Source organism: Bufo gargarizans, chromosome 1 (genome assembly GCF_014858855.1).
Source record: "Bufo gargarizans isolate SCDJY-AF-19 chromosome 1, ASM1485885v1, whole genome shotgun sequence".
Classification (NCBI taxonomy): domain Eukaryota; kingdom Metazoa; phylum Chordata; class Amphibia; order Anura; family Bufonidae; genus Bufo; species Bufo gargarizans.
In genome coordinates, this window is record NC_058080.1 from 150206838 (window position 1) to 150230713 (window position 23876).

At 43.1% G+C, this 23876-nt stretch overlaps 1 protein-coding gene across 4 annotated transcripts in view; it reads left to right on the forward strand.

Annotated features, from left to right (window-relative positions):
* MICU3 (mitochondrial calcium uptake family member 3) overlaps positions 1-23876 on the forward strand; it is a 178467-nt gene that overhangs the window by 77580 nt on the left and 77011 nt on the right. For all 4 annotated transcript variants that reach the window (XM_044299542.1, XM_044299530.1, XM_044299537.1 and 1 more), the window contains exon 5: positions 8632-8679. In XM_044299542.1, coding sequence (XP_044155477.1) covers positions 8632-8679 — 48 coding nt within the window. The remainder of the gene's footprint in view (positions 1-8631; positions 8680-23876) is intronic.

Below are 23876 nucleotides of genomic sequence, written 5' to 3' on the forward strand. Positions count from 1 at the left end.
GTAAACGTGCAGCATTGTTTTTTTTGGACAGCAGTGGCTTCCTCTGTGGTATCCTCCCGTGAAATCTATTCCTGTTTAGTGTTTTACGTATCATAGATTCGCTAACACGGATGTTAGCATATGCCAGAGACTTTTGTAAGTCTTTATCTGACACTCTAGGATTCTTCTCCACCTCATTGAGCAGTCTGCGCTGTGCTCCTGCAGTCATCTTTACAGGACGGCCACTCCTAGGGAGAGTAGCAGCAGTGCTGAACTTTCTCCATTTATAGACAATTTGTCTTACCGTGGAATGATGAATGAACAGCAAGGCTTTTGGGATACTTTTATAACCATTTCCAGCTTTATGCTTGTCTTCTGAGAGCTCTTTTGTGCGAGGCATCATTCACATCAGGCAATGTTTCTTGTGAAAAGCAAACCCAGAACTGGTGTGTGTTTTTTTTTTTTTTATAGGGCAGGGCAGCTGTAACCAACACCTCCTATCTCATTGATTGGACTCCATTTGGCTGACACCTCACTCCAATTAGCTCTTGGAGATGTCATTAGTCTAGGGGTTCACATGCTTTTTCCACCTGCACTGTGAATGTTTACATGGTGTGTTCAATAAAAACATAGTAACATTTAATTCTTTGTGTGTTATTAGTGTAAGCAGACTGTGATTGTCTATTGTTGTGACTTGGATGAAGATCAGATCACATTTTATGACCAATTTGTTCAGAATCCATATCATTCCAAAGGGTTCACATACTTTTTCTTGCAACTGTATAAGCCTCACAAAGGGACTTTAGACCTGAACTTGTCCTTAAAAAGTGGGTTTTGGAAATTTTCTGAAAATTTTCAAGATTTGCTTTTAAACTTCTAAGCCTTCTAACGTCCCCAAAAAATAAAATGGCATTAACAAAATGATCCAAACATGAAGTAGACATATAGGAAATGTAAAGTAATAACTATTGTTGGAGTTATTACTATCTATTATAAAAGTAGAGAAATGATTTTTTGGGGGTATTTTTTATAAATAAATAAAAAAAATTGTTTATTTAGTTTTACCACTGTCATGGAGTACAATATGTGACAAAAAAACCAATCTCAGAATGGCTTTGATAAGTAAAAGCGTTTTAAAGTTATTACCAGATAAAGTGACACATGTTGGATTTGCAAAAAATGGCGTGAGCAGGAAGGTGAAAACTGGCCTGGGGTTGAAAGGGTTAAGGGAAAGTGTTGTTAATTTTTCTTTTACACTTGAAACTTTTTAAAAAGATTTATACTTTTTAAAAAGATTATTTCACCTTTTTTTTTTGGTCCCACTATGGGACTTCAACTTTTGAGGGTCTGATCCCTGTTCTAGTGCCGTACTATACATGCTATATTGTACTGCATTGAAACTCAGTTTCACACTGACAGTTGTCTATGAGAGCCAGCCTGGGGGATGAGCCTCATAGGCGTCTGTAAATGGCAGACCATTGGCCTTTCTAAGGCTTCCAGGTGCTACAGAAACCATTGATGTCTCGATATAGCAGCCCACGATGTGATGGAGTTAGAGAGGGAGTCATTCCCTCTCTAAACTTTTCAGATCCCACGGTTAGTATTGACCACAGCATCCAAGGGGTTAATCCGCTGGTATCGCTGAAAACTCTGACTCAGCAGGGGCCTGGCTGTCCCATCAGAACGCCTTACATGTACAGTGGTTTGCACGAATGGTGTGTTTTCTGCGCCGTAGATGTAGGGCAATCATCAAGCAGGGGTTAATGGATGTGAACTCTGAATAATAGGCTAGAAAGGTCCTCTGACGATAAGCTGATCACAGATTGTCCTGTTGCTCAGACCAGTTTCACACTAACTCTTTTAGATCTGGCAGGCCGTTCCAGGCCGGATGCTACTGCATTTCAGCATTGCCAGAAGCTATCACATCGCCATCTGTAATGGGGATCGGAGGAGATCTGGCCACAACCCAGCCAATATGCAGAGATCCTCGCAGTTATTTTCATCTATCCAATTCTCGGCATGTTTGCCGGATTGCAGCCAGATCTCCGCCGGTCCCCGTTGGAAGATGTGGAATGGGGCCGGTAGGTGTCAGGTAGCATCCGGCAGTGCCAGATCCAGACATCTCCAGCAGGCTACTCCCTGCTGGAACAGCCTGCTGGAGATGTGTGAAGCTAGCCTAAGACTCCTAAGATCAGATGCAGTCTGTGCTGGGAGTTTTAATTAGTGGGGGTCCGAATACTGAGACCCCACTGATTGCTAGAATGCATATTGCATTCTCTCTCCTCCCTGCAGAAGATGGAATCAAGATGGGCCCCTAGACTTTGTATCCACTCTGGATAATAGATGGGGGTTCTCGGCAGGGTTAGGGTATTTAAAAATGGGTTCTGTAAACCAGCCAACCCATACAGGACATGGATTATGAATAATGACTTTTGCTTAGCTATTATATCATGATGTCCCAGTGTGTCGTATTCTGCAAAATGCTCCTTTTCTAACAAAGTTATCCATGGAGCTGACGTGGACCAAGTTCAAACAAAGGAATTTTCTTGCTGCGCAGCACAGGTGATTAACGCGCTTTACTTTATTTGGTGTATCGAGATTCCTCTCATTTCAGATCTTTGAAGATGCAAAACCCATGTGCTGTGCGCATTTAGGCGGTAGGGAGCTTTCTGTACTCTGGCCAAATACCTATGCTGGGATAAAACCTGTTAATCCTGGTGTTGAGTTTCAAACCAGAGCAAGTCTCCACAGAATAGCAGAGGAGGCTCCCCCAAAACAAAGCGCCTTTAGAAAGGTATGAAGAAATGTTGACATTCTCCTTAGCCTCTTGGACACAGATAGACAGTTGTATGTGATTCCCCTGATTATCACGGTCAGATTTAAGTCAAAGAGAGGCATTGTATTTCATTTCTTGAAACAAAACTTTTTTTTTTTTTTTCTTTGGGTCCTAAAACATTTTCTTCCTCTGGATTTTTAAGCTTAAACCACTCTCATCAAAGCGTAAAGCTATCCAATTCAGCGCATGGTCTTGAACCACTAAAGAAAGCAATACCATTATAATAAAGTAAGTGCAAGCTTTGTGTCATACTTAGAGATACTAATCACACTTGGGGATAAGCAGGCCGGCTGGATGTTTTCACAACATTTTAATACATAAATGCTCTTGTCAGTCACTTGACAAGGAAAACTCTTCAAGCACACGCATTATGTGCATTGCAGACATACTAGCCACGTTATGGTCTGCTAGGGATCCTTGGGCTTAGCACACTTCTTGGTGGTGTTGTACCTTTGATCCGTGAAGGAAAGGTCTTTGCGCCTTCTCTACATTTGCCCACACACCAAGACGTCCTACTATTGCTGTAAATAGCACGGTAGTAGCATTAGGAGTCCTATTACTAAGGGGTACTGCATTGGGTTGCATCCTTCTGACAATTTTGACAACTTTATGTATCTATAAACACAATAAATACTGTACATATAAATGCAGGGGACAGTTTATTACGAGCACCTTCTAAATAAGTTTGCCGAACCACATACATTGTAAAGTACTGTTTGTTGAGAGACTGAAATTTTTCAAGGATTAGCCCAGGGACGGCCAACCTGCGGCTCTCCAGATGTTGTAAAACTACAACTCCCACCATGCTCTGCTGTAGGCTGATAGCTGTAGGCAGTCTGGGCATGCTGGGAGTTGTAGTTTTTCTGGAGAGCCTCAGGTTGGACATCCTTGGACTAGCCATATACATTAATAGCTGTTAACTTAACACTTATTAGTCTGTCAGCTATCTCTACCAACCTTCCATAGACGTGCAAGCTCGACACGTTTAGCAGTGGCTTACCTCCCCAAAAATAAAAAGGATTGGGCATGTTGCGTTCCAACATTGCAATCCTTCTCAGCAGGTCCTCATAGACGTTAGATGGCTGTCCAGTTGTGCCGAAATAAGCGAGTTTGGCTGACATTCTTCTAATACGTATGGCCAACTTTAGTTCCTAATTAGGACCATGTTTTACCAGACATTTGCTGACTGGTCTGTTTGTTTGAACAAGTCTAAACCTGACTGTAGTCATTAGAGAAATGCCAAGGTGGCCATCCATCTTATCGGGGTATCCCAACTGTCTCCCAAAGGCAGATGTTGAAGATTGGGCTTTTGGATTTCAACGGGTTCTGCCAACGGTGTAATGTGTATGCGGAGCTCCTAAATCTCCCCCGACGTCATCTGGAAGGATCGGGTGAAGGGAATTTTTCCACCTGATCCTTGTGTTCTCCCAGGAGATAAGCTGCTGCCAAAAGTGTCCAACAGCGCTTCTCTTCTCTCTCTCTCTGCCCATTGAACACACATATATGTCCGCCCGAATCAAACATGTATGTGTATGGGAGAGTCTGGTAAGATAGCGTCAGACAATTGATTGCTCGGCCAGTTTTTCTTTACCCTGTGCATCGTGCCCGATGAAAACTCCTCTTATTGCTGCTTGATCTGGCGGCTCTAGAGGTGTTAACCTGAGGTAATGGTGTTTACCAGTCATTGCACTAAAATTCGAGCATGCCAATATATCTTTTGATGTGCTCTGACCCCCGCTGCGAGCGCTCATAACACAAGAGCCAGTCATGCGGCTTGTTGTACTATGTGAATCCTGCCCCACACTGAGAAATCTGAGAAACATATTTTTTGTATAGGGCAATACAATGCATTGGTGTAAGAGAAATTTAAAGTGCAGTTACTCTTTAAAGATAATGATCTTTCATGGTTTCAGTTCAGCTCTTGAAAAGTCCACATGTTGGGTTGAACCATTTTGGGCAACAGTAAGAGCTAGTTGTAGTCCTTCAGATTGGTAGCAGCATCTTACCTTCAATTCCTCACTTCTCCGTATGATTTGTTGACCTGTTCTCCTTTTTTGATGATTATGAGCTGAAGTAAGATGGACCATTGTTCTCCAAGTACCATGAAACATTGTAAATATTGCAGGCCATAGCCATTGCTTTGACTCTGCTCAATTCATTGTAGTTATATCACTTTCACCTGTTATATTCCATTATAAACAGTCCTATCTGAGGGAACAATGAACTTGGTGTACTTGAAAGGACTGGAGAGGGAGGTGAGAGTGTGGGTGGTCATTTACCATAGACTGTGTTGTGTTAAGGCTTGATTTATGAATTCAGTCAGAGTTGACATCTTCAATATGTGTCACTATCTCCAGGCTGACATGAAAAGCTGCACATTCCTTCTAGTTTGGTTATAACCCTATGTCTTATTGATTTTTATTGACATCATTTTTGCCTCATTTTAAAATCATTGACATGAATTGCTCCACCCAGAAATGTAATCTGTTTGTCACACATGGACATTCCCCAAAATATACTTATATCGTTAAATATAATGTTTCACTTTGTTGTATTAGTTTTATATAGATTTGTAATGGTTATGTGTCTGTCTTAAAGAGTTATTCCAGTTTCATGATATTGATGACCGATCCTCAGGATAGGTCAACAACATCAGAACGGTGGGTGTCTGACCCTCAGCACCCCGCCGGATGGCTGTATGAAGGGGCTGCGGCACTAGCGCTGCATCCTCTTCAATGTTTACCTGCACGCCGTCTACATTGTAGTGTTCTCTCTCAATCACTTGAATGGGATGAACAGTTGTAATTACACTGCACCGCCTTTACAATGTAGACGGCGTGCAGGTAAACACTGAAGAGAAAGCAGCTCCTGAGTAGCACCAGAGCCCCTTCAAACAGCCGATCGATGGAGGTGCCAAGAGTCGGACCTCCTGAGTATAGGTCATCAATTTCTTCACACAGGAATACCCCTTTTAATGGCATTTTACATAGTCCGAACATTCCTTGTTAATCATTGGCCCATGTACAAAGCCCGCCGAAGAGAAATGTGTTTCTTGTTTTGTCAGATGCACTTTAATGGTGGCATAAAAATAAGCTTTTGTCAGCAACTCATCACCCCATGTAAACAGGGGATGGTCTGCCGACAGTAATGTAAATGAACAACTGCGCAAAAAGAGGATTTGTCTGCGGTTCCTCCTTAAGCGGTTTATCTCCCCATGTGAAGGTCCTTAAATGAGCTCCTTTGACTCACACTTGTTATCTGCCTATGCTAAAGGACCTCTACTGGAAATGGCAGTGAGACATCTTTCAGGACATTCGAGGCCTCAGTGACAATCCTTGACCAAGCCATGTAAATGCTAGTATTCATTTCTTCACCTATTATATGATAAAAGGAAGGATTGTCACCATCACACAAACATCTCCCAGCAGGCCACAAAGTCTCTGCGTGCAATAACAAGGACTTCTAAAGGTAATATACCCTAGGGAAACCATAAGAACTCTGATGTGAAATGCTGACAATCGAGTCAATTCTCAGGAACAAGTGTTCAAAACCTTTCATGCTCAACGATCTTTCATCCGACTGTCTGACAAACTTGAAGCACAGCCGACTTCTTTCCAGATGATAATGGTGCGTCATCGGCCGGCTCTATTCTGTGGAGCGGAGAGCAGTCAGACACATTGATGTTATGGTTCCTTATCACAGATGATCAGGGGCTACAGGGCATAACTACAATTCATAGGGCCCCAAAGCAAAGTAAGATGGGGCCACCAACAACTAGTGTAGGTAAATTGAGACAGCTGCATAAGTAGCAGATGTGTATAATAGCACAATATATCAGAAAACCCACATTATAGCAAAAAAAAGTCTGGTGCCCTGGACTTTTCAGGGTCCATATTTGGAGCTAAGATTTGAAGCTGTGAATGACTCCAGAAATAATAATTTTAATGGCCTGATCTAATATTGATGACCTATCCAGGGGATAGGTCATCAATATAAAGTCCCAGATAGCCCCTTAAAAGACTTCAATACCTTAGTACCATTACTCATGTACTGCCAATATAATCCTCAGCTTTGTGAATACTTAGCCCCTGTCCTCAGTGGGCCGCACAAGATAATTTACTATCACACGATATAGAAAATTTCCTAGTTTTTCGATTTATTAGAACATGTATACAGTAGTCCATGCTGATGTTGCCTTGGATGGTCAGAAACCGAGGAACTGAGTACTGCAAGGATACAGTGTTAACACAATTTCCTACAATAATGGCTATCCTTCATTGTTTTAGGTAGGCGAAAAATTATAATTTCTTACAGCTATGTTGTATTTTACATTTATTTGGGAATCTCTTTTGTGACCTCAGTCCTATACTTGTAGAGGACCTGCCTACTGAGCCATAACCATTCCAGGGTCTTTCTCCCATAACACTCAAGTCATTCAAGCAGAACTATCTCTTTCTGAAGGCCACAAACAAAAGGAGGGAATGCTTTCAGGACCTCTTAGATAGCGGCCTTCACTTCTGCTGACATGCCGCCTGACAGTTGCTCAGCTTGGCTTTGTTTCACAACAAAGAGAGTGGCATCAAACAAAGGGATTCAGCTATAAAACGAATGGGTTTAACATATTTTCAAGTTAGGCTCACACCACTTTATTAAAACGCTCCTGTATCTGATATCCAGGGGAGATTCTGCCTCACAGGTTTTTCCCTTTTGGTTCTCTTAGGTATTTATCCAGGTCAGTTATGTGACTAATGCCCTGTTCCTGCAAGGTGATCCCAAACATGAGGCTGCATAGAGTAGGTGGCATGTTTGTGTTTGTTAGAAAACAATCCTTCAATTGAAGGTGTAAAGCCTAGGTCGGATGAGTGTGGCAGTTGTAGCATTATTGACTGACAACATGATCCTCTCTGAAAACCTGAAACATTGTGCAAATGACGCTAAAGAACAAAGCATTCTAAGAGCGAGCCCCACAGGCTGGTTTATGGAAGGGCCAAGAGGGCAGATGCCCTGAGCCACCTAAACCAGGCCTTACCTTATGTTTTTCTAAATATTCTTCATTTGTTTTTGGTAAGGGGCTCATATATCCCATTCCATACTATCACTACCTTACCTTCATAGATCTATTTCTAATAGGTTTGATATGTTTATGTATTAATTTGAATGTACTTTTATTTTAACGAACTTTAGAGATTAAAATCAAGTTTGTTTGCTGTCCTTGTGACTAATGTATCACTGAAATCATGACTGTAACTATTCTGGGGCTTGGTCTCCACTGAAAGTCACTGTGGCATCTGCTACATGACCAGATGCATACAGGTGTGCTGCAAGCCTTAAAGGGGTTGTTCACGTTCTGGGGCCTTTCAGCCTGACTCCCCCCTCATCTCCAGATCTGCAAATGGAACTATACTTCCAGCTCCATGTCAGTGGCCCTCAGCAAGTCCAGTGGGGGGGGCATGCCGAAAGGCCCCCAAACGTGACTAAGGATCAGGCAGTTGGATTGGAGTACCCAATCCCTCTTTTACTACGTATGCTGCCAACAGAAGTGTCTGGCAGTGGCTGTCTCCCCTCATCCCATTTAGAACACATGGATGCTCTGCTGCGCTGAGCTTACATGTGTATGGGGCAGTTGGAAGAGATAGTTGTCAACCAATGTGCTTGGCCAGCCTAACTATGCAGTGCCAGTCTGTTGTGTCTTCATCTTTAATTTATTCTTTATTATCACTTTAATTTAAATATATATTTTTTTAGACAAAAGTAGAAATGCATAATGTTTGTCTTTTAAGAAGATGTTTTTACAGTGTATTTTTGCCTCTCTTTAGGCATGATTTCCTACACAGAGTATCTCTTCCTCCTCTGCATATTAACAAGTAAGTACATCACTCAAGACACTTCTGTGCATAATAAAATATGTTTTATTTTACCCTAAAATAAAGGTTGTCATTGTATCCACCTATCAGTTGCAACTGGCAAGTCAGAAACAAAGAAAAGAACATACCGTAACTCGATGGTCATAAAATAGTCTTAGTAAATAGAGAGGTCAAGTATAGATTTAAACATGTAAGAAATGTCCACATAAAGGAGCCGTACTAAGTGGTACAACCTTATGCAAATGCTTCTTCTGCTAAAACACCCACTTTATATTACAGGAGAATTGATTTAAAGTGTTGTTGTAAGGCTACTTTCACACTGCCGTTTTGGCTTTCTGTTTATGAAATCCGTTCAGGGCTCTCACAAGCGGTCCAAAACTGATCAGTTTGGCCCGAGTCCGCTTAGTTTGCCTCTGTTCCGTCTCCATTACGCTTTGGAGGCGGACACCAAAACACTGCTTGCAGCGTTTTGGTGTCCGTCTGACGAAACTGAGCCAAACGGATCCGTCCTGGCACACAATGTAAGTCAATGGGGACAGATCCGTTTTCTATGACACAATCTGGCACAATAGAAAACTGATTCGTCCTTCATTGACTTTCAATGGTGTTCAAGACGGATCCATCTTGGCTATGTTAAAGATAATACAAACAGATCCGTTCTGAACTGGTGTACTGAACCTTAGTTCTCATTCACATGAATGGGAGCCAAGCTGCAGTTCCCCGGCAGGGCCACCACATTGTGTGCAGAGCTGTCTGCCTCAAGCTCCGTACATAGTATAGGTTCTGGTGCCATGTGTTAACCCTCCACAGATATTATATTGATGACTTATCCACAGGATGAATCATCAATATCTGAGAAAACCCCTTTAGGCCTCTTAAACAGGTCGACTCGGCAGGCAATTTTCTGGAATGAAGGATTTTTTCCCCGATAATTGAGGTAAATGAGGTGAGCACTGTATTTAGATGCAGCAATCATCTTCTCTGTATGGAGATGAGCGATCAGAGCGGCAATTGTTTGTTCTCATAGAGAATCATTGTTTATGGGCAGCAGATCCCTGTTTGCACAGCACGATCTGATGCCCAAAATGTTGATAATGGTGTCCGCATCAAAGATGCCTTCACCCGATGAACGAGCGGGTGATCATCAAGAGACTGGAGGTAGTGTTACACAGGACAATTATTGCGAACAAGCGCTCCTAGGAACGCTCCTTACTGATAATCAGCCAGGGTAAAGGGGTCTTTACTCCTCATGTGTAATCTGCTGATCTTCCGGTGTGTAACTAGAGGAAGGCGTTATATTCCAAATTCACATGGGCAGATAAATGGACTTCAGAAACTATAGAAGTAAACAGGAGATAATCTTGTCCCCACTGTCTTGTAGAAATCTAACTCAGAACCGCAGGGTTAGTGTACTGTTGATCTGATGAGAAGATTCCATTATATATTGTTAATTTTTTTATTGTAATTTGATATAAAATACGATCAAAGTCGAAGAGAAGAACGGAGAAATTATTGCAATATTATTTTTTGTTCTCCTTTAACCACTTCCCAACCGCCCATTGACTATAAACGTCCTGGGCGGTCGGGTTTATCTCTGAATGGACGTTCTGGAACATCCTTTCAGAGATTTCAGCTGCACGCTAATCGTGTAGTGCCAGCAGGACACCCCAGCGAGAAGGCAGTGACCGTTCCTGGGTGTCCCTGCCTTCTAGATCGCTGTATACACAGCGCTGAACGAGCAACATATTTGGTATTGCCGCATCCAAAAATATCACGTGATCTACCCCATCGGATGAACGCCGTAAAAAAATAAAGTAAATAAACATTAGCCAAAACAGCTTTTTTAGTTAATTCACCTCCCAAAAACATAATGCTAATTGATCGAAAAGTCGTATGTAACTCAAAATAGTAGCAATAAAAACATCACCTCATCCCGCAAAAAATTAGCCCCCACACAAGACCATAGCCAGAAAAAAAATATGGCCCTAAGAAAATTGCAACACACAAACATGATATTTTTTTAAAAAAAATGCTCTTATTGTGTAAAACGTAAAAAAAAAAAATAGACATATTTGGTATTGGCGCGTCCATAACAACTGACTCTACAAAAATATCACATGATCTACCCCATCAAATGAACAGCGTAAAAAAAACGAATAAAAATTACGCCAAAACAGCTTTTTTTTTGTCACTGCACCTCCAAAAAATCATAATATCAATCAAACAAAAAGTCATATGTAGCCAAAAATGGTAGCAATAAAAATGTCACCTCATCCCGCAAAAATAAGCCCTCACACAAGACCATAGCCAGAGAAATTAAAAAATATGGCTCTAAAAATGTTCTTATTGTGTAAAAAATAAAAAAATACAAAATGAATTTACATATTTGGTATCTTTGCATCCGTAACGACTGGATCTACAAAAATATCACATGATCTAACCTATCAAAGTGAACGGTGTAAAAAAAAAGATAGAAAAATGAGTTCACCTCCTAAAAAATGAGATAAAAAGCAACCAGAAAGCCAAGTGTACCCCAAAAAATAAGCCCTCACGCAGCTCAGTCAACAAAAAAATTAAAAAGTTATCGGTCTTAAAAACCATGACAGAAAATTCCATGTTAGAAAATTCAGATGCTGCTCCCTCCCTTCTGAGCCCTGGCATATCCCCAAATAACAGTTTACGACCACAATTGGGGTGTTACTGTATTCAGGAGAAAATGGGTAGCAAATTGTGAGGGATATTCTCCTGTTATCTTTTGTGAAAAAGAAAGTTTGGGCCTAAAGCATCATTTTCTTGTTAAAAAAAAAAAGTCATTTTTTATTTTCACACTCAAGGGTCATACATTCGATGAAACGCCTGTTGGCTCAAAGTGCTCGCTACCCCCCTTAAAAATTCCTTGAGTGGTGTAGTTTAAAAAATGTGGTCACTTTTTGGGAGGTTTCACTGTGGAGGTACCTCAGGGTCTCTTAAAATGCAACATAGCACCCTAAGACCATTCCAGCAAAATCTGCCCTCCAAAAACCATATGGCGCTCCTTGCCTTCTGAGCCCTGCCGTGTGCCCATACATCGGTATACGACCACATATGGGGTGTTTCTGTAAAGTGCAGAATCAGGGTAGTAAGTATTGAGTTTTGTTTGGCTGTTAACCCTTGATGTGTTACAGGAAAAAATTCATAAAAATGGAAAATCTGCACACAAAAAAAAGTTACATTTTGAAATTTCACCTCTCTTTGCTTTAATTCCTGTGCAATATTGAAAGGGTTAATAACATTTTTTAAACCAGTTTTGAATAGTTTGAGGGCTGTAGTTTCTAAAATGGGGTATTTATGGGTGGTCTCTGTTATGTGAGATCCTCAAAATGACTTAAGAACTGAACTGGTCCTTTAACCCCTTAGGGACCCATGACGTATCGGTACGGCATGTTTCCCGAATCCTTAAGGACCCATGACGTACCGGTACGTCATGGCTTCAATTCGCGATTCCGGCGCCGCGGGGGTTAATCGGAACGGGATGCCGGCTGAAATCATTCAGCCGGCATCCCGTAACAACCCAGGGGGGGGTCATTTGACCCCCCCGTATAGACGATCGCAGAAAACCGCAGGTCCATTCAGACCTGCGGTTTTCTGCGTTTCCGGTCCATTCGGGTGTGCTGTGACCCGATGAACCGGAAAAAGACTGCGATCGGTGGCGTAATTTTACACCACCAATCGCAGTCCGAGGATTTGAGGAGGCGGTGCTGGCCCTGGTGCTGAACACTGCTGTCCAGGGTGCTGATTGGTGCAGGGGAGAGAGGCGCGAGATTCAAACTTCCTGCGCTCCTCTCTCCCCTCCTCTTCCTGTCCAGCACCCTGACCGTGCAGCATCGTCCAGCACCAGCTCCTGTGTCCCCCTAATCGGCATCCATCACCCTCCTGCACCCATCGCCACTCAGGTAGGTTAGGGTCAGTGAGGGAGAGGCACCATTAGGAAGGGAAAGAAGGGAAAAGTTAGTTAGGAAAAAAAAAATAAAAAAAGAACTTTTACACAAAACTTTTTTTCGCTGGCAATCCTGGAATCCAGATTCCCACAGTGGGGTTTACTGAAATAGACTTTTTTAGTTTTTTTTTCAGTAACCCACTGGTGAATTTGATGGTGGAGCAGACGAATCTGTACGCCCAACAGTTCGTCGCTCAAAACCCAGGCTCATTTTTGGCTAGACCCGGTGGCTGGACGCCGGTCAGTGCAGCCGAAATGAGGACATTTTGGGGCCTCGTGCTGCATATGGGTCTAGTCCAAAAACCCAGTGTCAGGCAATACTGGAGTGGGGACGTCCTATACCAGACCCCACTGTACAGTATGGTCATGACACGTCCCCGGTTTGAGGCCATCCGGAAATGTCTGCATTATTCCGATAATGCAGCATGTCCACCCCGAGGTGATCCTGCCTATGACCGGCTGTATAAGATACGGCCGGTCATCGATCACTTTGGGGCCACATTTCAGCAGGCCTACGTACCTGGAAGGGAGGTCGCGGTTGATGAGTCTCTCGTTGCGTTCAAGGGGAGACTCAGTTTCCGCCAATACATTCCCACAAAGCGGGCGAGGTATGGCGTGAAGCTATACAAAATTTGTGAGAGTACCTCAGGGTACACTTACAAATTTTGTGTGTACGAGGGGCGAGATTCCCGTATTCAACCCCCAGAATGTCCCCCCACTCTGGGTGTTAGCGGGAAACTCGTGTGGGACCTTATGCACCCACTGCTGGATAAGGGTTACCACTTGTACGTGGATAACTTTTATACCAGCATTCCCTTGTTCAGGTCCCTTGCCGCCAGATCCACGTTCGCTTGTGGGACCGTGCGGAAAAATCAGCGCGGCCTCCCTGCCCACCCCCTCCAGGTACCTATCCCCAGGGGTGAGACCCGTGCCCTTACCAGTGGAAACCTGTTGCTGGTCAGGTATAAGGACAAGAGGGATGTCCTTATGCTGTCCACAATCCACGGTAACAGCACCACCCCAGTCCCTGTGCGAGGTACCGCGGCAACGGTCCTCAAGCCCGATTGTATCGTCGACTACAATCGGTATATGGGAGGAGTTGATCTCTCTGATCAAGTCCTCACGCCATATAATGCCATGCGCAAAACCCGGGCATGGTACAAAAAAGTTACGGTCTACATGGTGCAGGTTGCCATGTACAACTCTTTTGTACTATCCCGAAGCGCTGGCAGCACAGGGACATTCCTCCAATTCTATGAGGCAGTCCTCAAAGACCTGATCTTTTCGGACCGGGAAAGAGCAGGCCGGAGTACCTCGGGAACTGGAGGCGCCCGGATCTTCCCTGGCCAACACTTTCCAGGTGTGGTCCCCCATACTGGAAAGAAGGGACGAACCCAAAAAAGATGCAGAGTGTGTCACAAGAGGGGGATACGGAAGGACACCACCACTCAATGTGACACGTGCCCCGATCATCCGGGCCTCTGCGTTATCGATTGCTTCAGGGAGTATCACACTTCCATGGAGTACTAAATTTTTATAATCCCCAACAGTCCACTAGAGAACATAAAACACTATGGCTCTTAGACTTTGGAGACACAGAAACAATTTTTTTTCCCCAAAAAAATATTAGTTTTAGAGCAGGCATCCTCAAACTGCGGCCCTCCAGATGTTGTAAAACTATAACTCCCAGCATGCCCAGACAACCTACAGCCATCAGCAGGGCATGGTGGGAATTGTAGTTTTACAACATCTGGAGGGCCGCAGTTTTTAGGATGCCTGCTTAGTGTCTCCAAAGTCTGAGAGCCATACATATTGGGCATCGTCGCGTGCGTAAAAGTCGTCGCTATAAAAATAACATTTGACCAAACGCCTCGAATGAACGGTGTTAAAAATATAAAACAAAAACGGTGCCAAAACACCCATTTTTGGGCAAAATTTCAATTTGAATCCCTTTTGCCGGTAATAAAGCAAGGGTTAACAGCCAAACAAAACTCAATATTTATGGCCCTGATTCTGTAGTTTGCAGAAACACCCCATATGTGGTCGTAAATGGCTATATAGCCGCACGGCAGGGCATAGAACGAAGGGAACTCCATACGGTTTCTGGAAGGCAGATTTTGATGGACAGTTTTTTTTTTGACACCATGTCCCATTAGAAGCCCCCCCTGATGTAGCCTAGACTAGAAACTCCAAAAAAGTGACCCCATCTAAGAAACTACACCCCTCAAGGTATTCAAAAGTTACTTTACAAACTATGTTAACCCTTTAGGTGTTCCACAAAACTAAATAGCGAATGTAGAAATTTTTTTAGAATTAAATTTTTTTGTTACATTGCCTCAAAAAAGAGTAATATAGAGCAACCAAAAATCATATTTACCCCTAAAATAGTCCCAAAACAACAACCACCTTATCCTGTAGTTTCCTAGATGGGGTCACTTTTATGGAGTTTCTACTCTAGGGGTGCATCAGGGGGCTTGAAAGGGTACATGGTGTAAATAAACCAGTCCAGCAAAATCTGCCTTCCAAAAACCATATGACGTTCCCCTCCTTCTATGTCCTGCCGTTTGGCCAAACAGTAGTTTACGACCACATATGGGGTGTTTCTGCAAACTACAGAATCAGGGCAACCCATTTTGAGTTTTGTTTGGCAGTTAACCCTTGTTTTACTCCTGGAAAAAATTGATTATATTGGAAAATTTTCCAAAAAATAGAAATTTCTAAATTGTTTCTCCATCTGCCATTAACTCTTGTGGAACACCTAAAGGGTTAACAAAGTTTGTAAACCCAGTTTTGAATACCTTGAGGGGTGTACTTTCTTAGATGGAGTCACTTTTTTGAAATTTCTATTCTAGGGGTGCAACAGGGGGCTTCAAATGGGACATGGTATAAACAAAACCAGTCCTGCAAAATCTGCCTTCCAAAACCCATATGGTGTTCCCCTCCTTCTATGTCCTCCCGTTTGGCCAAACAGTAGTTTACGACCACATATGGGGTGTTTCTGCAAACTACAGAATCAGGGCAACCCATTTTGAGTTTTGTTTGGCAGTTAACCCTGGTTTTACTCCTGGAAAAAATTGATTATATTGGAAAATTTTCCAAAAAATAGAAATTTCTAAATTGTTTCTCCATCTGCCATTAACTCTTGTGGAACACCTAAAGGGTTAACAAAGTTTGTAAACCCAGTTTTGAATACCTTGAGGGGTGTACTTTCTTAGATGGAGTCACTTTTTTGAAATTTCTATTCTAGGGGTGCAACAGGGGGCTTCAAATGGGACATGGTATAAACAAAACCAGTCCTGCAAAATCTGCCTTCCAAAACCCATATGGCGTTCCCCTCCTTCTATGTCCTCCCGTTTGGCCAAACAGTAGTTTACGACCACATATGGGGTGTTTCTGCAAACTACAGAATCAGGGCAACCCATTTTGAGTTTTGTTTGGCAGTTAACCCTTGTTTTACTCCTGGAAAAAATTGATTATATTGGAAAATTTTCCAAAAAATAGAAATTTCTAAATTGTTTCTCCATCTGCCATTAACTCTTGTGGAACACCTAAAGGGTTAACAAAGTTTGTAAACCCAGTTTTGAATACCTTGAGGGGTGTACTTTCTTAGATGGAGTCACTTTTTTGAAATTTCTATTCTAGGGGTGCAACAGGGGGCTTCAAATGGGACATGGTATAAACAAAACCAGTCCTGCAAAATCTGCCTTCCAAAACCCATATGGTGTTCCCCTCCTTCTATGTCCTGCCGTTTGGCCAAACAGTAGTTTACGACCACATATGGGGTGTTTCTGCAAACTACAGAATCAGGCCAACCCATTTTGAGTTTTGTTTGGCAGTTAACCCTTGTTTTACTCCTGGAAAAAATTGATTATATTGGAAAATTTTCCCAAAAATAGAAATTTCTAAATTGTTTCTCCATCTGCCATTAACTCTTGTGGAAGACCTAAAGGGTTAATAAAGTTTGAAAAAACAGTTTTGAATACCTTGAGGGGTGTAGTTTCTAGAATGGGGTCATTTTTGGGAGGTTTCTATTATCTAAGCCTCACAATATGACTGCAAACCTGAACTGGTCCATAAAAAGTGGGATTTTGAAGATTTCTGAAAAATTTCAAAATTTGCTTCTAAACTTCTAAGCCTTGTAACATCCCCAAAAAATAAAATATCATTCCCAAAATGCTACACACATGAAGTAGACATATGGGGAATGTAAAGCCATCACAATTTTTGGGGGTATTACTATGTATTACAGAAGTAGAGAAACTGAAACTTTGAAATTTGCTAATTTTTCAAAAAAAATTGTAAAAATTTTATTTTTTGGTGCAAAAAAATTAACTTTTTTGACCCAATTTTAGCAGTGTCATGAAGTACAATATGTGACGAAAAAACAATCTCAGAACGGCCTGGGTAAGTCAAAGCGTTTTAAAGTTATGAGCACTTAAAGGGACACTGGTCAGATTAGCAAAAAATGGCCAAGTCCTTAAGGTGAAATAGGGCTGAGTCCTTAAGGGGTTAAAAAATAGATTTTGGAAATTTTCTTTAAAATTTCCAAATTTGTTCAAAAATTCTAAAACCTTCTAACATACTAAAAAAATTAAATTACATTACTAAAATGATGCCAACATAAAGTAGACATATGATGAATGTTAATTAATGAGTATTTTATGAGGTATCACTATCTATGAGGTATCAATATGTCTTAAAAGCAGACAGATTCAAATTTAGAAAACAGTGAATTTTTTCAAATTTTCGGTAACTTTTGGATTTTTTTATAAATAAAGGTGAAATATATTGACTCAAATTTACCACTTTCATGATGTACAATGTGTCACTAGAAAACATTCTTTGAACGGCTTGGATAAGTAAAAGCATTCCAAAGTTATTACCACATAAAGTGACACATGTCAGATTTGAAAAAATTAGGCCTGGTCAGGAAGGGGCCAAATGGCCCGGTCTGGAAGTGGTTAAAGGGAACCTGTCTCCTCTCCTGAATTTTCTGTTTTAGTAATTACTTGCATTCTCCATGCAGGAACAATTCTGGCGCATTTTTCATTTAAAGGGGTTGGCCTATCAAAGACAATGGTGGCATATCGCTAGGATATGAGCCCATTGTCTGATGGGTGCGGGTCCCACCTCTGGGACCCGCACCTACGCCGAGAACGGAGCAGGGAGAGCAGTGGCTGGAGGACCCCGGGTTTCCCGAGATGTGGCCACCCCCACCATACAAGTGAATGGGAGTGCACTGCGCTTGCGCATCCACCGCTCCCATTTATTTCTATGAGGCAGACAGAAATAGCCAAGCCAGAGCTCGGCTATTTTCGGTGGCCCCATGGAAATGAATGGAGGGCGGCTGCACATGCGCAGTGCGCTCTCCTCCACCTTTCCCCACTCCGTTCTCGGTGTAGACAATAGGGGCATATCCAAGCGATATGCTGTCGCCGGCTTCACTCTGTATCCTGAGACCTTTATGCAATAAATTGGATGTTTTGACTGTGGTGAGTGCCGCAGATTCCATCTTCAAAGTATAGTGCTGCCAGTGACAGACGGTGAAGGTACACACCCCAACAGGTAACACCCGATTGCTGGAAATTCATTCATAAACTTTAGAAGGAATAAGGCACAGCGCATGTCCAGGCAAATCTCTCAGGAATTTGTGCTGTTCAGACGTCTGCTGGCTAGATATGTAACTGGATCCATTCCTTTGTTTGTATATTTTAGATGAATAATATTAAATACAAATTATAGTTTTATGAGAATTTGAATGCTTTTCTTTTTAGATTGTAGTTAGTCAGGTAAAGTAAAATGGGTGAAGGGACTGAACAACTGGCGCTAAAACGCACATTCAGATACCAGACTAAACTGAGTTGGACCCCACTGTTTGCATTGTTAATAGTTGCGCTGTATTACGGATGCCTTTTGGCCATTAACAATACAGAACGATTAAAGTATAAAAAATCCAAAGTGCCCAAAACAATAGCCAAAACCATGAAGTATTTCTATCATGTGATATGTACTGGCTGTATATCATTTTTCTAACCTGTTCACCATGACATGCCTCCCTGGAGGGCTGTAAAGTGAAAGTAAAAATCCCAGCATGCATTGCAGCAAGCATGTTCAGAGGAGCGGTCACATGACATCCCCGCCCACCTGTGTTTCCATAGAGACAAGAGCCCCTCAGATAATATCAATAAGGGTCCATTCACACATCCGTAATTTGGGCCCGCATTCACTTTCAATGGGACTGGAACGGATGCGAATCCGCATTTTCAGGAGGGGGCGTGACCAGCCCCCCCCAACAAATTTATGTTAAGTTTCGCCAGTTTTCTGAATCAAATGAAGCCAGAAATCCACGGCAGCTCTGAGCTGTCATAGATTTCTGTTTAGGTGCATGGACGGCCATAGGAGGGGGGCTGTTGAGTGGGGGGACATCTTTGTTGCACAAGAGCTCTGATGAGTACATTTGTACAAATGATCTGCTCACATTGAGCATCCTGTCTATCATCACACGACTAAGGCTATGTTCACACTAGCGTTAGCAGGGTCTGGCAGGCCGTTTCCCTGCCTGAGCCGTGCTAACGCTAGCCCACGAGTGCCGCCGGAAGTCCGCTCCGCCCCATTCTCATTCACTGATGCCCAGCATGCTGTGTTTTTTGCCCGGCCGCCTCTCGGACTTCCGGCGGCACTCGTGGGCTAGCATTAGCACGGATCAGGCAGGGGGACGGCCTGCCAGACCCTGCTAACGCTAGTGTGAGCATAGCCTTAGTCGTGTATACAGTGTACAGGGGGTCACGGATCTCAATATGCAGTGGTGGGGGTCATGTATCACCATATACAGAGTGCAGGAAGGAGAGGGTGCACAATTATAGATGGTGAGACCAGTGACTGCTGCTGATATCACTGACCTCAGCCATACTGACAGCTCACAAGGGGTTAAAGCTCCTGAACTGTTGGTCTGGCTGTAATATCATGTCTGTATTAAGAACACAGAGCAGAGGGGCCATAAACAGGACAGACACTAGGATTGCTCACACTTTGTGGTCCACAGCGCTTCCCTGGCTCTGCCACATCCTCACATGTTGGCAGGATCCTCTCAGTACAGGGGAAAAAGAGGGGGCAGAGCCTGCAGTCAGATCATCCATCACAGCTTCCCCTCAGTCTCCCTAACAAGTGTCCCTGCTAAGTCCCTGCCAGCCAGGAGTGCCAGTCACAGAAGGAAAGCACTTTTGATACAAGCAGGGTGCTTTAGGACCCAAACAGCAGCACACTCCTTCAGGCATGGACAAGGCAGCTCCTCCATGGTACATGCAGGGATGGACAAGACAGGCTGCTGTGAGAGCAGGACAGGAGGGGGCGTGGTGAGAGCAGGACAGGAGGGGGCGTGGTGAGAGCAGGACAGGAGGGGGCGTGGTGAGAGCAGGACAGGAGGGGGCGTGGTGAGAGCAGGACAGGAGGGGGCGTGGTGAGAGCAGGACAGGAGGGGGCGTGGTGAGAGCAGGACAGGAGAGGGCGTGGTGAGAGCAGGACAGGAGGGGGCGTGGTGAGAGCAGGACAGGAGGGGCGTGGTGAGAGCAGGACAGGAGGGGCGTGGTAAGAGCAGGACAGGAGGGGGCGTGGTGAGAGTAGGACAGGAGGGGGCGTGGTGAGAGCAGGACAGGAGGGGGCGTGGTGAGAGCAGGACAGGAGGGGGCGTGGTGAGAGCAGGACAGGAGAGGGCGTGGTGAGAGCAGGACAGGAGGGGGCGTGGTGAGAGCAGGACAGGAGGGGCGTGGTGAGAGCAGGACAGGAGGGGGCGTGGTGAGAGCAGGACAGGAGGGGGCGTGGTGAGAGCAGGACAGGAGGGGGCGTGGTGAGAGCAGGACAGGAGGGGGCGTGGTGAGAGCAGGACAGGAGGGGGCGTGGTGAGAGCAGGACAGGAGGGGGCGTGGCTGCCAATAGCAGGAAAACCAGGCAGATCTGCTTAAGAAGATATACTAGTAGGTGTAATATCTCCCTACTTTGTTTTTAGTTTTAATAAGTGCTAACAGAGTGGCTAACCCCTTTAACATTGAGGCCATGATTAAATTTAAAGCCCACTGTGGCTTGTACGGCTGCGCGGTATTTTAACGTAGCACAGCCACGTTGCATCTGCCACACGACCAAATCATGTGGTCCATTCCCTTAGGCCTCTTTCACACGAGCAAGTTTTCCGTGAAGGTACAATGTGTGAAGTGAACGCATTGCACCCACACTGAGTCCTGACGCATCCATTTCAATGGGTCTGTGTACATCAGCGTTTTTTATTTTTACATGCATCAGTTCTGCGTTGCGTTGTAATCCGGATGCAATGCGTTTTTCACTGTTGGTTTCTAGGAGTAAGTCTTCAATTTTTTTTCACACGTGTGAAAAACACATCAAAACTGATTGCACCCCCACGGAAAAAACTGAAACACTGAACACAAATGCAGACAAAACTGACTGAACTTGCTTGCGTAATGGTGCGAGTTTCACTGAGCGCACCCTGACACAATCCGTATTGTTCGTGTGAAAGAGGCCTTAGGGTCCATTCACACATCCGTTTTTTCTTTCCTGATCTGTTCCGTTTTTTGCGGAACAGATCAGGACCAGATCTGGACCCATTCATTTTCAATGGGTCCTGGAAAAAATCGGACAGCAGTTTCCGTTGTTCCGTTCCGCATGTCCGTTTAAATATAAAACATGTCCTATTATGTTCCGCAAAAATCGGATCCTGGTACAATGCAAAGTCAATGGAACCGCAAAAAACGGAAGACATTCGGATGTCATTCCGTATGTCATCCGTTTTTTGCGGATTCCGTTCCTGGAAACACATAACAAATTTTTATTTTTATTTATTTTTTTCAATTTTTTTTCAATGAATTCCAAACAACTTTATTTGATTATTGAAATTTATACATGTTTCCGTTTTTTGCGGATCCACAAAAAACGGATGACATACGGAAACATTTTCAGGAACAACGGATCCGCAAAAAACGTACCGAAAATCGGGATATAGGAAAATACTGACGTGTGAATGTAGCCTTACTCTGCGTCGCTGGAACTTTTTCTTTCTGGTTTGCTCTATCACTTTTCTGCTAATTGATTGTTATCGGTTGATTACATTACATTAAGCTCAGGAAATATAAAACCTCGACAAACCTAGAATTAGAAAATAATATAACCAATTAATGTTTCTTCAAAAATTTATTAACAGTTCATGATTTTTATCAATTATATGTGATTCATTAGCTGAGGTAAATGGGTGATGTGGAGAAGAAAAATGTGGCCGTAGTCTCCTATATTTAAAGTGGTTGGCTGTTTTTGAAATATTTTCTAAATGCCCATAAACTGCTTGCCGGGGCACAGTAAATTGCAAAGCTGCTCATACTTTGCCCCTTCAAGTTGCCCATCTGTCTCTAGACACACAGATGGGCAGCTGGGGCCTTCCAACCTGAAGGGGTAAAGTATCAGCCGCTTTACAGTTATTTGTGGCACAGCAATCAGTTTAGGAAATGTTCTTATGAAATGTCCAACTCCCTTAAAGCAAAACAAAAATAAATTCCTTGTCCCAGGAGAATGTTCTCTCTTCTAGAACTGTCTCTCCAAGGTATTCTTCACTGGAAATATTGCTATAATGAGACAGAGACCACAGCACAGGGAAGGATTGGCACTCATTATAGAGATACTCGATGCCTTGGCAGCCACCTTTCCAGATAAGCAGAGGCACATGGAAAGATAGCCATGGTTTCATAGTCAAAGGTCTTTTGTAAGACAGAGTACATATGAATTTTATAGTGAAGCACAGTTCACTTTGAGGTCTTAGCCTGGCCATACACAATAGATGTGTACTAGCCAAACTCACAGATTTGCGTGGGTTTGGTCAACCACGGATATGGTGGGTCTCCCTCGACAGCTATTTCATGTGTATAGCCAGCTTTCCTGGCAGGGAGGCAGGCTTTGAAATCTCACTTTTGCTTTCATATTGTTCTTTTTAAGTAGGCTACGGTTATACTGATTAAACAGAGACCAGAGCTAAGGGGATTTATTACATTTGATTAAAGTGGTTGTCTCACCAGAGAAAACCTATTTCAGGATACAGGCCTGGCAAACACCTGATTTTGCAGGGCAAAGCTACAGCCAAATAGATGATTGTCCATCCTTGTAATTCAGAATGGGAGCAGCTCAAAGAGTGCCCGTGGGGCTCCAAGCTCTATATATCCTAACAGGAATATAGAAAGGGGTTTTATATGAGACAACCCCTTTAAACTAAAATCAGATGTAAAAACTACATTAAAAACTACAAATAGAGGCAAGGTGTCTTTAAAGTATAACTGTCATGTTTTCATTAAAACATTTTTAGCATATGTTACTGCTGCTCCAGCATTATGCATAAATTAAGCTATAGTTTTTTCACATACCACTGTTTTCCTTGAATTTTTTCCTTAGTTACAGCTTTTTTAACCTCTACAATATGAGGATCTTCTCAAGATAGCTCCTCTGCCAGTTCTCTGAGGCCAAAACTGCTTTCCCTCACTTCACATACACACATGCTGTAGCCAGAAGTTTCCTGCCAGCCAATCAGATTGGATTGCTGAGAGACACGCCTCCTCACTCTGAAGCCTAATGCAGGCATGCAGTGTGAAGGACCGCCCCTCTGTCTTCTGTTTATACTAAATAGCAATGGTCTTTTAAGGGACCAGTGTAAAGGGACAGGGGACATTCTTGAAAGCTGTTATTATAAGGTAATTACAGATCTTTTGACAATCATTGACAGACTAACTCAGGTATACATGCCTAGCTCTAATAAACTAGCAAAACAAATAAAAATAACAGATACACTTTAAATGTTCATAAAGTACAGTGGTCCCCCAAGTTACAATATTAATTGGTTCCAGGACGACTATTGTAAGTTGAAACCATTGTAACTTGAGTCCATAACTCTATGGAAAACCAGTAATTGGTTGCAAAGCCCAAAATGTCATCCTAAGATTTATAAGCTGCTAACCCAAGACAGATAAAGCATGTCCTTACATAAAACAAACAGGAATAGATGCTGGAAGTTGTAAATGACTTTCTGAGGTGAGGGCAGGAGCTTCTTTAGGGTCTTGCATAGGATATACATGTACGAGAAAAGTAACATGCCGCAGCTCATCCTGGCACAGACAGGGGGCAGTGCAGAACATTTAGTACCGCAGAGGAGCTACTAGACAACTAATACTGAAATGGCCAT